General features: G+C 35.4%; 1 protein-coding gene across 1 annotated transcript in view; it reads right to left on the bottom strand.

Annotated features, from left to right (window-relative positions):
• COL5A2 (collagen type V alpha 2 chain) overlaps positions 1-15,660 on the bottom strand; it is a 142,524-nt gene that overhangs the window by 12,731 nt on the left and 114,133 nt on the right. Inside the window, exons 30-45 of the mRNA XM_007464981.1 lie at positions 14,681-14,734; positions 13,903-13,956; positions 12,276-12,320; positions 11,635-11,733; positions 10,513-10,620; positions 10,182-10,235; positions 7,906-7,959; positions 7,639-7,692; positions 7,162-7,215; positions 6,636-6,743; positions 6,470-6,523; positions 5,878-5,931; positions 4,905-5,066; positions 4,135-4,242; positions 2,892-2,999; positions 1,408-1,461 (exon numbers count right to left, since the gene is read on the bottom strand). Of these exons, the coding sequence (XP_007465043.1) occupies positions 1,408-1,461; positions 2,892-2,999; positions 4,135-4,242; positions 4,905-5,066; positions 5,878-5,931; positions 6,470-6,523; positions 6,636-6,743; positions 7,162-7,215; positions 7,639-7,692; positions 7,906-7,959; positions 10,182-10,235; positions 10,513-10,620; positions 11,635-11,733; positions 12,276-12,320; positions 13,903-13,956; positions 14,681-14,734 (1,224 nt within the window). The remainder of the gene's footprint in view (positions 1-1,407; positions 1,462-2,891; positions 3,000-4,134; positions 4,243-4,904; positions 5,067-5,877; positions 5,932-6,469; positions 6,524-6,635; positions 6,744-7,161; positions 7,216-7,638; positions 7,693-7,905; positions 7,960-10,181; positions 10,236-10,512; positions 10,621-11,634; positions 11,734-12,275; positions 12,321-13,902; positions 13,957-14,680; positions 14,735-15,660) is intronic.

The raw sequence follows: 15,660 nt of genomic DNA, 5'->3' as shown, positions 1-15,660 counted from the left end.
GGGACTTTTCCAGAATGCACAGTTCACTTGAGAATAAAGCAGAGGTATTCGGAAAGAAAGAGGCGGCTCCTTATTTTACCCAGATGACCCCATTATGACAAGGCTCCGAATCTTACTTGTCTCTTTAAGTCAGAGATGAGATTACTGTTACATGAACGTGTATTAATATAATTATTTGACTTGAGAAACGGAGTCAGACCTTTTTTCTGACAGAAGTTAAGTCTTATTTGACTGATTAGTTTGGCAACCAGGATAAACTCTGGCAATTAGGTTGGAGAATTGATACATAATACATTGAATAAGCTGAATTGGCAACTCCAAGATTTTGAAAAAGAAATACTGAAAGCACATGTACATTTAGAATTTACCAAGAATTACCTCCTTTGCAACAATTAAAACTTGTGATTAAAATAAAATGTGATGGCAACTTAAATTATGCATTGGGGTTCATAGATTTTCAAAAATATATCAGGGGTACATCAGCAAAATCTTTGAAGACTACCACACTGGACAATATATTACCGAGGGAAAAATCCAGATGCCAAGAGAATTTGCATTCCTTGGCTTTAAGGCAGATGGAGGGGAGTGGCCTTACCCCAAGATTCTTCAAAACTCTTTCTTCCCCTCTCTTTGAGTGCCTACTAGATACTTTAAACAAGTTATTTGAAACACAAATTCCCAGTGGTATAGGTATGAATCATATTTAAAGTATTTGAAAATTGAGGTTCAGAAAATATGTTCAAGATCACATAGCTAGTTACTTAAAGAATCAAGATTCCAACCAGGTCTCTCAGGTTTCAAAGCCCATCCTGCTACATGATGAGCTCCTGGAGTGGAAAGAGCCTCTGCATCATAATAGACATTAGAGAGGGTTTTTGTTTTTGCCTTCCATTTACTACTAAGTAGTCTGAGACAACTGTGTGACTGCTCAAAGGGACTAGAGTTTCAGATAAAGTTGGGGATATTTTCAGTTCAGCACATGTCTAATTTAAAAACACATCATGAAATATACAATATTTAGAAAGACATGGTTTATTTCCTCATGGGGCATTCACTTTAGGAGGTGAGTAGAGAAATTTAGATGTTACACAGCTCTATTTGTGCTGCCATACTTTTGTGAATGAGTTTGAAATTTAGACTACTTCATATGTATCCTCACCCAAAGCCTTCATGGTGCACCTTTTCCTACTGTTAATTAAAAAAATGCCATCTCACTTGGCTGTGTATTCAAATTTTCATTTATAAGATCTACTCAAATTATGACATTACAAAAAAGATTGTTACAATCAGAAATTTCAGGGCTGCACTGGAGCTATGTGAAGAAAGAGTAGCTTTTTACTCTTTAGTATTACAAAGATTTCAAATTTACATTACTCCAGATTTTTTAATCAGTGAAATTGCCCTTACACGTTCTCCAACAGCACCATCCCGTCCTGGAGTACCATCATTACCAGCTGGACCCTATAAAGAATCATATTTGAAAAATGAATTAACTGAGTAATAAAAAATCACATTCCAATTGCCAGAAAAATTACAGCATGTTTTCCACCTCTCTTCCATATTATAAATTAGCATTTATGGAAATTTCAGTAGAAGAAAGTCTTCTGCCATCTTTCTATTACTTTGATTTGCCTGTAAAATTATTAACACATTCTTACATTTTTGGTGCCAACTTTAAATGCAGTTTTGTTTAAGACACTATTTTCCACTTACAATTCAGTGCTTATAAAGTGCAATGTTATTTCCTTTCCCCACATACATATTTCATATTCAAGTATTAAGAATGCCCAGTTATTTACTATAGCAGCTCAACTTTAAAACTGTCCTGGCATTTGTTACAAATTTGGGCTCTTCAATGTTTGGTGTGAAACAGTACTAAATCTATGCTCAGGTTGGCTTAATCAACCTCTTCAATGGTGGGCCCAGAGGAGGTGCCACCAGATGGAGGAGCTTCACCACCAGAGAAGCCCCCAGACATTCCTCCTGGTATGCCTCCTGCACTAAGTCTAAATTCTTCATTTCTATTTTTTATTTTTAAAAAAGAAAAAGTATTCAAATTCTTCTAAATAAATAGACAACAATTACATTCCTGGTATTTTATGTTTTGTTTATATTATCAGTGAATGGTTTTCCTCACATTTACTTACCCAAATAATATCCTTAAAGTTTAAAGTAAAATATCTGTGTTTAGATATTAAATTACTTTAAAAAATATATAGTCTTCTTTTCCTATTTTATTTTGATTTTTTTCAGAACTATATTTTTACCATTTGAGCAAAAATTCCTTTGAAAGGCATTGATTGTTTCTTTCAAGAAAATGTGACACTAAATGTTTGGTGATTTACTCATTAAAGCACTGAACAGAGGAAATTCCAACCTATAACTTCTCAAATCACCTTTCAAAAGCTGATTTCCTCTCAGAAGAGACTAAGGGAACATGGTCTCCATAATGTAACTTTATAGGGATATGTAAGTAAAAGCATCTCTACTTACTTTGCCCTCTTCACAAGCTGTAACAATTATATTAACCCTATCACCATAAAACTTGGCAATTTTGACCAATATGCCATTACAGAATGAAATACTAATAAGAGAAAAGGTAAATGGTTGTGTCCTTTTACCTTCAAAATAATTTGGCAACAAAATAAATCAACTAAAATACTTGGCTCCAGACTAGGTGAAAGTCAGTGCAAGACACAAATCTTACTACTTTTTCTTATGTCATCATTTAGTCAACTCTCTAGGCAAGAACACATCAAGAAACATCACTAGGAAACTTCCTTCAGGTCAAATGTACAATTTCTAAATTTCTTAATTGACTTCTAAATTTAAAAAATGTCCCCAGAACACCCAGATGAGGAGGGGAGAGGGATTTTCACTGTAGTACTCACTTCAGGTCCTGGTTCTCCCACAGGGCCATTTGAGCCTGGGGGCCCCACTGGTCCAGGCGGACCTTTATCTCCTGGTGCACCAGTTGGTCCTACTTTTCCTGGTGTGCCCTGAAATAAAAGTACAAATATGTCCACCACTTCTGAAGAAGTTTAAGGAGGCCAGTTCACATAAAGGCTACATTTATTCAAATGGCACCCCAGTCCCTTCTTATATAGTAATAATTGTCCGTTACCCCACAACACTCATGTCACGGTAGTGCCTTCCCAGATGCATGCGCACTTCTTATCACAATCATCCTGACATATCAAAGGGAATAAAAAGCATCCTTTGCACCAAGTCAGGTTCATTTTGGTTTCTAATCTGATGTATCATTGTCACTTCTGGATGCCCTTCTTGAATCTGTGTCACTAGTAAGATTTGCTCATCTTTATTCATTTCTGCTTTGTCTGCTCACTTTACTTCTATATCCTGGCACTTTGGTCTCAGTATTGGGAGATTTTACTTCCAGGTTCCTTGGCTCACTCCTGATAACAATAAGACAGCCCTTAACTTCTGGTTTTCTGGTTTCACATCTCCACCCACATGTCCCCAGTTCCAAGGTCCCAGCAGTAAATCTCTCTGTCTACACTCCATATAAAAACACCATCTTTTTCTCAAGCATGTAAACTTTCAGCAGTAAAACTTAAGTCTCTTCAAAGCTAACAGTGAGTTAAACGTTTATCCATACTCCAGGGAATATGAAATTCTTAGCACCCTCCAGGGAACAGGAGATTACTTTCAGAATCCTTCTTTATTGTTCACCCCACTTTCACCTCCAATATTACTTTAGCTCAACTACTAAACTGATGGTTTATGAAAATTTACTCTCTCAACTGTGAAATATGAGCATTTCTGTTAGGCATGTTTATTTAAAAAGAGGCTACCTACTCACCAGGAGATTATCCCCTTTCTCTAGCTCCATGGATATTTTTAATCTTTGAAGAAAGATTTAGAGTCACCAAAATCTATATCCTTATTTGTCTACTTCTCTAGTCCCAGGGTTAAATAACTATATTTTTCAAGGACTTTCTAAGGTACTTAAGTAAAGAATTTGACATTTAAAGTCAAAAGGTTTTTAAGATACTCAGAATCTGTGTCTAAAAAAGACTTCAAATCTATTAAGAAAAAAAAAAAGATCAATTTTCCCTTCACAAATTTTATTGCATATAATCAGATGAAATATCGACCAGCGCAGCTACTCACTGCTGGGCCTGGAAGGCCAGGCATCCCTCGCTCTCCACGCTGCCCCGGCATGCCGACGATTCCTCTTTGCCCAGTAGTTCCAGCTGGACCAGGGGGACCATCTGGACCCTAATTTTGATGACAAACTATAATGAGAAATTCTCCAGGGAAAACTATATGCAAGCACTTTACAATAGATCACAGCTTTACAGGTTTTTTGGTATGAGAAAAAGTTCTCTGTTCCATAAAACCATACTATGTATGAGTAGTCAAAATGTGTAATCCACACTGAGCCTCTAACATTATTTAAAGGTGAGAATGGCCCATTTAGTTGGAAAGGAACTTGAAGATTAATGTGAATATTAGTAGAATAAAAGAGGTAAATATTCAGGCAAATATTTTTCCTCTTTTTAAAATGACTAGAAAAATTTTAATACAAAGAAATAGGGCTCTATCTAAACATATTAATGTTGAGGCATTTGGATATTAAATAAAATAGTTTGGTTTAAAAAAAGGTTCTTCATTCAATACAGATATTTAACAAAAAAATGTTTCCTTGTTTAGTTTCTGAACACCATATCCATGACTATTATATTTTTATATCTGTACATATACTTTTTCCTAGAGCAGAGAATTATAAATTAAAAACCTATAGGGCATAATGCATTTAAAGGATTACAAAAGTGCTCAGGATAATATATAAACAGTTTCTCTGTGGCAGTAATTCTTATGGATTTTTACTAGTAAATATTTCAGTTAGAGGTGTTCTAGAACAAAGATTCCAAACTTACAGGTTGCCCATCTTCTCCTGGGTCCCCTTTGTCTCCTGGGCCACCAGGGGGGCCAGCTGGTCCTCGATCTCCTACTCGTCCGTGAGAGCCGGGGTCCCCAGGAAGACCTGGAGGTCCCTCCTTCCCAGGTTCCCCTAAGGGCCCTGCAGGTCCTGGAGCTCCCTAGTACAACATAGAAAGAGACCCAGGAGGGCAAAGTGGAAGCCACGTTAGAAGACCTAATGTGATGGTCTCTGCCTCAGAGGCAGATTCCCAAGCCTCACAGGTCCATTTTTCCTGTTAGATGATCACTCAGTGGATTTAAACAAAAATAGAAAACACAGCTGCCACACAGCTGATTCATTTCCCAGAGGAAAATCTAAATTATTTGCAGACAATTACCTTTTAGTCATTATTAAAAGTGTGCTGACAATATTGAAAAATCAACTATACTTCAATTAAAAAATAAATAAAAGTAAAGTGATTTGGAATTGCAAAAAAAAAAAGTGTGTTGAAGTTAACTTGAATTTTCAAACTCCATAAGGCTCTGCCCCAACAATGAATACATAATATTGATATTTTATTGTCTGACCTGATCTTATAATGAAAGAATAACTTTTATTAAAGATAATTTCAGAGATTCTTCCTAACTGAAAGAAATGATTATTAGCACACAATACTGTTACTATTTAGTACCCAAATGAAGTAACAGTCAAACATTGGGGCTTAAAAGGATTTGCAAATAAGCTCCTCCAGGAAACACTGGATGATTAAAGAAGGATTTGCTTGACAGCATACCACTATGAATTATTGGGACAAGAGCTGTCAACGTGGGATAACAACTAATTAAGGGATTAAACAAAAGAACAAATAATAACTCAATTAAATATATGTGTATCATTATAATATGTACATATGTATGTGTTTGTATTTATTTTTATGTGTGTGTAAAATTACTCCACTATCAATGATTTCAATTACTGAATCGACTTACAGTAGGACCTGGAGGTCCAACTCTGCCGGCAGAACCAGGAAATCCTGTAGCACCCTAGAAATATAATATCATGTAAGCAATTTTAAAATAAAAATTAATTCTATATACTTTCTAGGGATTATTGATTTTACAGGATACTTAGGCCTTTATATTCCTCTCGTTATGACCAATATATATTTTTTCTTGTATCCTATGTTTTGGGGAATGGATCTGGATTAACTGGTAGGAAGGATACTATTTTTCTCTTTCCACTTTCCATTTCTCTTGAATACATACAAGTATATTGAAGGCAAGGGCTAGAATCACATTAACATTTTATATAACAGAATTATACAAAGTACTTTGACATTATTCATTCCCTCTTCCATAGGTAATATATTATTTATGTTACATATGAGGCAGCTGGGTCTCCAAGATCAAAAAACTAATTTTAACCCAGATCTGCATCAAAGTTAAGCGCTCTTTCCACTACTGTGTAGTTATACAACTAAAAATTTGTTGTTACGGGTTCAAGTGAACTTTCAAATGGCTATAAAGTAATAGGTATCTGTGACTAGCTGTGTGTAATTCCCAGAGCTTCAAACCAACTTACAGGTGGACCCTGAGTTCCTCGACCACCTTTTAGTCCAGGAACGCCATTAGGACCCTAAATAGAAGGAAACAAACAAAAGATCACTATAGGATAGAAAGATGGTCTAAACACAAGGTCACACAGTGGGCACTGGACTCAAGTTGTGTCTTTTTTATTTGAAACTTACATGAGGGCCTGGGGATCCTGCTAGACCTTGTGGTCCAGGAGAGCCAGCATCGCCCTTCTGTCCTGGCTCTCCAGGCTCACCTTTTACTCCAGGCTGCCCATCAGGACCCTACATTAATTGAACAAATAAGCAATTGATTATAACACTTATAGATATATTATTTCATGATAATTATTCCTAACATATCATTTATTCATATATGGCATAATGGTGCTTTGAAATCAGTATAAAAGCACAGAAGAAAAGAAGAAGCCCTGATAAGATCTTTGAAGACAGTCTGAAAAAATGTTACACCACCACATTTTTATTATAACAAATAAGTATATAATTCAATATAATGCAAATTCATCCATTTTGGGGCCAGTTCATGAAAATATGTATTGAAAATGAGAATATTGCCTAGAAAACTATGTTTTCCAGAATCTTGACTAGACCTTCAAAACACATGACAATGATAAGTAATTAAGTTCATTGCTGTAACAAGAGGAATGTTCGCTTGTAAATTAGGGATATTTGAAAATCATACCTGGGGTCCAGCAAAACCAACGGCTCCAGTTGGGCCATTTTCACCACGAGAACCCTAGAAGAAGACAAACATTCCTGTAGCTTTCACACATTATTCTAAATAGGAAGAGTATTTTAAAATGCAATTATATAAATTTGTAGTGTCTTGAAATGTACATATAGAGAAAGTAGACATATTGCTTGAGGAGGACTCTTAAGCGTGATGTAAAGGGTCATAGAAGAAATTTTCCAAGGCCCAAAGTCTCAAAGAAGCTTCTAATTACTTAGTAAATGAGCTGCCTACCTAGACTTAATAGACTGTATAGAAATAATGCAATGATTTTTTTTTTTAAGTTTAATGAGAAGAGTAAAAGGTGAAAACCAGGAAGTTAAAAGTAACCTAATCCAACAGGCATGGTTTTATAAATATCAAGACAAAATGATGAATCGTTTTACTGCTCAAGCTCATACTAAAGAACATCAAAATACTGTCACTTACAGGATTCCCACGGGAGCCAGGTGGGCCAACTAAACCTCGAGGGCCAGGTTCTCCCTAGAAAGCAGATTTTAGATTGTTATTGTCCACAGCAGTGGCAAAACAGTACAACTGTAGGATTTGGGCCCTATGTGTAGGGCGGATGGGAGGAAAACTCTGAGATGATCTCGTCCAACTGTCAAATTTTATGAAAGAGAAAACATTATGAAGAAGATCCAGCATTCAAATCGCAGAATTTTGAGTCCACAAAATAACAACTTGTGACATTACCTTTTCTCCAGTAGGACCTGCAGGACCCGGAGGACCCAAGGGACCCGGAAGACCCTGTCAATTAACATAACATAGGCATACTGAGGAAAAGAATGCACAGAAATCTCCATGTTTAAACAAACTAACAAAGAAGGGACTATTTTGTTACAGCTGACTGCTTTTTTAAAACATTACCTATAATAAATGATATAACTGTATATTCTCAATATTTTATATAGTCTAAAACAATTTCCAATGGATTTTCTCCACAAAACGTTTTAATCTCTTTCATCCAACTCAACTCCTCCATATATAACACCGCCTTCAAACGTTAGTATGAAATTAGCGCTACCCTTCAACAGTGTTTCTTAGCTTATTTAATTTTGCTAATACCTATTTGAAATGTGACAATAGATTGAAGAGGCTTTTCTTCTTTTGTATAGAATACTATATTCTTAAATTATACTAGTGAAATATCACTCCTTTATTTTTTTTTTAAAGTGAAATTCTACTAAAGCGCTCACTTTTCCGCATTCACCTGAGATGAAAAGGAGCTGCGCTACCCCGCTACACTGAAGATGACGGTGTTCTCTAGCTCAGAATGTAGGGTGCTACCACATGGGGTTTTCTTGACATGAGGTTACAATCTTTAAACTGCTGCACTGTATTGGAATCCTTCCTAAGACAGGTTTTCTCTCTCATATTTGTGTATTGCCTCTTCACAAGCCGCCCAGATATCCTTTTGTCATTTAATTTCTGTATGCATTACTGCAGAAACTTAAGGAACAAAATGACTTTTTAATTTTATATCTGTGACAAGAACATAAGAAAACTGTGATATTAAATTCCCTAGATCTATAATGAAACAATATTCTGCCATCCATTTACCTAATATACTTCATTAAAGGATTTGATTAAATATAAAGGTGACTTCATTACATTCACATTTTTTCATACAGAAAAAAAGTGATTCACTTTTTTTCCTTTACCATGAGATTACAGCAAATGCTCTGCTCTGCTTCTTCCCTAAAACATATTTCCCTCACTAAAAATGAAGCAGTCATTGCTTAAATCTTGATCCTACTGCATTGCATTTTCATAGTTCAAAGGAACAATAGATATGTATTTCAGCTTTCTCCTTAAAATAAACTGTCAGTGCATCTCTCCTTCAAACAGCACTTCACTACTTACTGTGCACTCCAGACCAACCATGATGTGAAATACAAACCATAAACCGGATTTACTTAGACCACTTTTTTGAAATATTAAATCAAATATTAGATTTAATTAAAAGGCAAGAGATATTTTGAGTTCATAATTTGCTAAACTAAGTGTTTCACCCTTAATTAGCTTTCCAGAAAAAGAAAAAAGGGATAATTATCACTAAGGCTAAAACTTTTCCATAATTTACTTTATTTCTTTAATCAAAAGTTAATATAATCAATGTATTGAGAGTGGCTCAATGGACAGAATCAAAATATTAACAGTGGTTCAGTGTCATCTCTTTTTTAATAGTATAACGGCTATTGTCAGGACACAGCATGACAACTAACAGCAAACTATGTCATACTGAACCAGAAACTATTTATCAAATATCAGGAACTATTTCCAGAAAATGCTGACTGTCTGAGCAACTGTAACTACCTGCTCTTACCTGAGAGGATCATTCATGTCTGAAAATATATTTTCAGTCTGATTGTCTGATTATCCTTAGAATTGCAAATACATTCCATTTTTAAGGACATAAAGTTTGTTAAGTGTCAATTTCTGGAAGGATATTAAACAATCCTTCTTTACATTTCACTTATTCAGCCTCTTTATCAATGAAAGCATTAATGACGATTCATCACGCGGTAATTTTCTCACCCCCAACATCTAGTATATTGAGAAACATTTGTCACACCTTTGGCTACTCTGTAAAACTCTACTTGCCTGCACTGGAATGAGGTCTAAGGCAACTCATTAGAGCAGAATTTTAATAAAAATAAACATTGCCTATGAAATAAAAAGATAATAAAGATAAAGAGGGCCCCACCGCTTAAAGCACCAATCTCATATGCACAATAAAAATGTGTCTTACTTCATTCTCTCAATAATGACTATTTTTTGGCTTGTTCTAATTCAAGGTAAGCAAAATGAATATCTGTGGTCCATCAGTGTCAAATCTCAGATCTCATCATTCTCCTAATCCTGACAAACATGGAAACATGAACCTTATTTTTAAAAGTTCAGGCAAATTCATGATAGTGATGATGTTGATTCCTAGCCCAGCTGCGGAAAGGAATGATTTCACTTACTCTTGCTCCATCATTTCCAGCTGTGCCTTCAGCACCTTTCTCTCCTATGCCACCCTGGGAAAACATACAAAACACCATTTAATCATTTAATTGTCTTTTTCCTACACTTGCATGGAAGCTTCATGAGAGCAGGGACTTCTCGCTCATGTTCACAGCTGTAACCCCTTGAGCCTAGAACAATGCCTGGGACTGAACATTTTCTAAGTACACATATACTGAAAGAATGAATGAATGAATGACTTGTGACTTAGGGTGGTAGAAGTAAAAGTCTGCCCAGGAAATCATTATCAGTAGAAAGTGTAAATGGATGAACTAAACAAACCAAACTTACTCTGTCACCCTTGGGGCCAGGAGTTCCTGCAATTCCTCTTTCTCCCGGCATACCTTGAAGACCTGGTGGGCCTGTATCTCCAGGGGTCCCAGTTGGTCCTGGACTGCCCTGAAATGAACCAACAATAAGTAAGCTCACCTATATTTTAAGGGTGAAATTATATGAAATTCCTGTTTTGGTAAATCAAAAATAGTAGAATCTTGGCAATTTCATGTGGTTCAACCTAGTGCTTATATTTTTCATTTGGGAAAATTGACTCTGAGTTCATTTTAAAAAAATCAGATCTTGCTGTTTTGATTGTTGGTTTGTTTTCAACATTCTCTTTGGAGAAATTGGGTACCAATTCAAATAAAAATGATAGAATTGCCTTTTTATTTTCTTTTTTTGGCAACATCATAGGGATTCTAATAAAAAAAGAAGACATCACATTTAGAGAGTATTCCATTCTCTCTCTAAAGAACCCATGATATGAAGCTGGTTTTCAGGCTCATTCAGTAATTAAACTGAAGCAGATCTTCAATCACTTTGGCCTTTGAAGGTAATACGGGATCTAATATTATATGATCATGAAAAATTCTACTTCAGTTGTTTGCACTGAAGTTGGCCACACAGTCTTCTACCAATTTTAAAACAGCACCCAAAAGGAAATGGTACTGATTTTTGCCTTATAATGTATTGTACTTTCGGATTTCAAAAGTGACATACTTTCATATATTAAGTAAGCAGAACTGTAGAAACTGAGACAAGGAAAATGGAGCATATGATTAGGAAGACATCCTAATAAATTACACAATTTTCGATTTATTGCCTCTGCTTATTAATAGAAGTCATTAATAAAAGTTATATAAATAAATATTAGAAACAGGTTTGTATATGAGAATGTATCACTACTTTATGTAGTGATCAAAAATCCTATCAAAGAAGAGATTCTTTTTTAGCTGACTCTTTAGTGCCAAAGAAAAGCCAAGAAGGTGCTCATTAAATATTTGTTGAAGAAAATATATAATCAAATATTTTGTAAAAACAAGAGAAATAAATAATAATAAATCCTAGCACCATTATGTGTTTATTGAGCAGTAATTTTAGACCATTTTAAACTACTGAGCTCACTACCATACTTACTTTTGGACCATCAGGACCGTGTCCTCCAGCCATTCCCTTCTCACCAGGAAGTCCGGTTATTCCTGGTTCTCCTCTTTCCCCTGGATTTCCTCGTTCTCCCTATACAACATAGGAATGTCAAACAGTCTCAGTGCCTGATCTGAAAATGGGTTAAAAGTGCTCCTGGATGGGCTTCCCTGGTGGTGCAGTGGTTGGGAGTCCGTCTGCCAATGCAGGGGACACAGGTTCGTTCCCCGGTCCGTGAAGATCCCACATGCCCACGGAGCGGCTGGGCCCGTGAGCCGTGGCCGCTGAGCTGTGCGTCCGGAGCCTGTGCTCCGCAATGGGAGAGGCCGCAGCGGTGAGAGGCCCGCGTACCGCAGGAAAAAAAAAAGAAAAAAAGTGTTCCTGGAAATGTGAAAAATGACTTCTAGTGGGGAAAAATTTAGAAATGAGCAACTATTAAGACTCAGTTTTCTAATTTAATAAGAAATGAACTTGAAGTAAGCATATACTAGTTTCACAGCACAAAATATTTCTCATAAGATTGATTTTCATTAAGTAAAAAACTGTAACAATTAAAGCCCTGTTTAAGATAAAAGATGCTTTTTCAAACTGAAGCCAATGGACACAAAGTTAATCATGAAGAAGAAAATACTTACTCTAGGTCCTAATGGGCCAACTGCTCCAGGATCTCCAGGAACTCCCTATAAAATACATTTTTTTTAAATGAAAAACTTTCAACTGAACTTTGGGTATTTATTAGAAATCTTTCCAGATCATATACCTAATTTCTTCTAACATACTATTAGAAGTCTGACTAAGCCCATAATATTGAAGAAAGAAAAATATGTACAATTTTATAAACAATGGGATATCATATACATTGGATGGAAATACTTTTCCAGAAAAGTTTATATTATACCTGAATGATTGATTTTTGGCAATGAGTTCATTCAAAATACTATCTCACAAAGATATTACTTTTAGCAACAAGAAAATACAAGCAAAAGGCCTTTTATTTCCTAATGGAATGTGAAAAACTTAACAGAGGAAAGTGAAATTAAAAGCAATGAAGTACTAATCTTTTAAATAGAACCAATTCAATTCAATTTAATAAATATTCCTTGAACATATAATATAGACAACACACTGTACTAGGAATTGTGGGTTCAAACTAATGCAGTCATGACTACATTAAAAGTTTGCTCTTAACTAAATGAAAATTTGTCATTTAAAACTCTGTTTGATAAAGACAGTAACTATATCAAGTAGGCCTCCAGTCTTGTCCCTTGGAATGTATTGTCTTCATTGTGGCATGATCTTCCTAAAACCCAAATGTAATAGTATTTCTCTCTACTTAAAAGCCCTTCATTAGCTTCCCATTACTCTAATAATAAGAACAAACTAGACTCAAATTAAGACTTTCCAGAATCAGGCCCCTGTCATTCTCCAGCCTCTTCTTCACCCTCCTCAACCTGTATTTCACATTTCTGACCTACCAAACTTTTTTCAGTGCCTAAATTTGATCAGCAAGCCTTTGCACTTGCTGTTTGCATTTCCTGGCGTATTTTCTTACCTTCCCTCCTCCCGGCTTACCATCATTCTTCCTTCAGATCTTATAAAAGATACTATTTTGTCCAGGAAACTTTTTCTAAACCCCAATGTCTGAATTAGGTGCATCTTCTAGGTTTACATACACACAGTGCCTCTCTTACCATAGCATTTAGAATATGCTACTGTTGTAACTGACTTTCTATACTCTCTGTCTCCTAGTAAAATAAAATATAAGGCAAGGCCCATGTCCATCTTGTTCAATTGGTTCAGGCCAAGGCTTAGTAGAGCTTAGCACAGAGCGCTCAGCAAATATTTTTGAACAGTTAAATGAATGAATAAATCACTCAAAGAAAAATAAATTACATAAACCTATGTGCTGGTAAAATGACAGAAATAAAATGGTAAGTTTCTGTTCATAACCATTTATGAAGCCTCCAGTAAAATGTACAGTAAGACATATTTAGTGATTAAGAACACAGTATAAGCACATGACCTGGGTTCAAATCATATCAGCTGTGTGACTTTGGGAAAATTACTTAACATCCGTGTGCCTTATTTTCCTCATCTGTAAAATGGACATAATAATAATAATAATACCTAGTACATAAGAGTTGTTTTGAGGATTAAAGGAGATAATTAATTTAAAGCAAAGCAGAACAGAGCCTGACACATAGTAAGTGATATTATGTTAGCGATTTTTAGCATTGTTATCCTTATTATTTAAACACTTACCTGATCACCTGGCTTTCCACCTTCCCCAGGAGGCCCTGGAGGACCAGGAAGCCCCTAAAGCAAAAGTAAGAATATAAAATTGTGACTCTGTGGAAATTTAATAGGCCACCAGTGTTAACAGTTCACAATTCATAGAGCTCCCTGACTATATTTTCAAGCAAAAAACATTATTTAAACACAAGTTAAGCAAAGCAAAATGAGAAACCTACATCCTCTAACATAACACAGCAGCTAGTCAGTTCGTAGGTTTAGATTTTCATTTGCACACCACTTAGCAAAAAAGAGGTAAGAATATAACAGTAGGTTCTTTATATTTGTGGAGCTTCTAATGGCTTTGAGAACAATACTTTAGGCTGCTAGAATAAATAATGAAAGTTAGTCCTGACAGTTTTTTCCCCAAATTATGATTATCTATGCTATTAATCTACCATCATATTTAATTAAATAAATCATGAAAATTTGTTCAACAAAAAATTTTAGACACTGTGTCAATAAAATTAGATAAGCCTCAATATAGTTAAATAAATCTTGAGATATTAAGAACATTTTATGATTTATAATTTGTTAATAGGTTTGGGGTTTGATCAGTTGTTCAGGGGAAATCTGTTCCTTCTCTTTGAGTAAAAATGTTTGATTTTGTCCAAATGTCTATCTTATTTACTAAAAGAGGAATGACCCCTTTGAAAATTGTAGAATTTCACATCATTCAACCATACCTTTTTATAAAAAAGCATTTTGGTTAGGGGAAGAAGAAATGGAAGACTGAGTCAGTGCATACCTGAAAGCCAGTGGGACCTGGAGGGCCCTGTTCTCCTCTCTCCCCTGCTAGACCCTAAGTCACGAAGGAAAGAAAACCATGAACATCAAGAGCCAGATCCTTATGTCTGCTTCCTACTTGTGTGAACCACCAGAAGTATTTATATTTCTTTGTATTTCTTCCAATCACAAGTTTTTCACTTTAGCAAGATAATAAACTATTCCTAAATGTCAACTAATGGTACTGTTTGAAGTCCCTGATGGTGAGAAAATATCTTCTAAAGCCAGTGAAGAAACTGATAACATATGTTCATTTTTTATCCAAACATAAATGTCTGGAGCCAACTGTAAAATTTGGGGGGAAATTGACTATTGGCATGGAAAAATCCATTACTTTTATATGTCTAATCTAAAAGGCAATTAATGTTTCCACTGTAGTTTCTCAGTGTTATAAAAATTATTAATCAAACCTTCAAAACTAGAATAACTAAAGGAAGCAAAGCTAACATTAAAAAAACGATATTTAAATTGCCCCGTTCCAAAAAAAAATAAACATGCCATAATATTTCTGAAAAACACAATTTTAAAATCCTAGGATGAAAATATACCTCAAAGGATAAAAATTATTCCTTTTTAGTCCATCCAAAAACAAACAAACAGAAAAAAACCGCTTAAATAAATTTCTATAAGACACAATATTAGAAAAACAAACTTGGTATAATCGAGTATTTATATATTTTAAATAAAATACAGTATAAAATATTTGTCAGACACTACTTTCCTCACATAATTTTCAACTATGATAACATAGAGATGATGAGGTAGCTTTTACCATCAGCATTTCATAGAAGTTTAAAATGAAAAGACCAATAATTCTACTTAAAAAGGCAGAAGAGGGCTTCCCTGGTGGCGCAGTGGTTGAGAGTCCGCCTGCCAATGCAGGGGACACGGCTTCTTGCCCCGGTCCGGGAGGATCCCACATGCCGCGGAGCGGCTGGGCCC

This window comes from Lipotes vexillifer, unplaced genomic scaffold (assembly GCF_000442215.2).
Source record: "Lipotes vexillifer unplaced genomic scaffold, Lipotes_vexillifer_v1.1 scaffold903, whole genome shotgun sequence".
NCBI classification, from domain to species: Eukaryota; Metazoa; Chordata; class Mammalia; order Artiodactyla; family Lipotidae; genus Lipotes; species Lipotes vexillifer.
The sequence above is the reverse complement of the archived record's forward strand: the minus strand, read 5'-3'. Positions and strand labels throughout refer to the sequence as shown.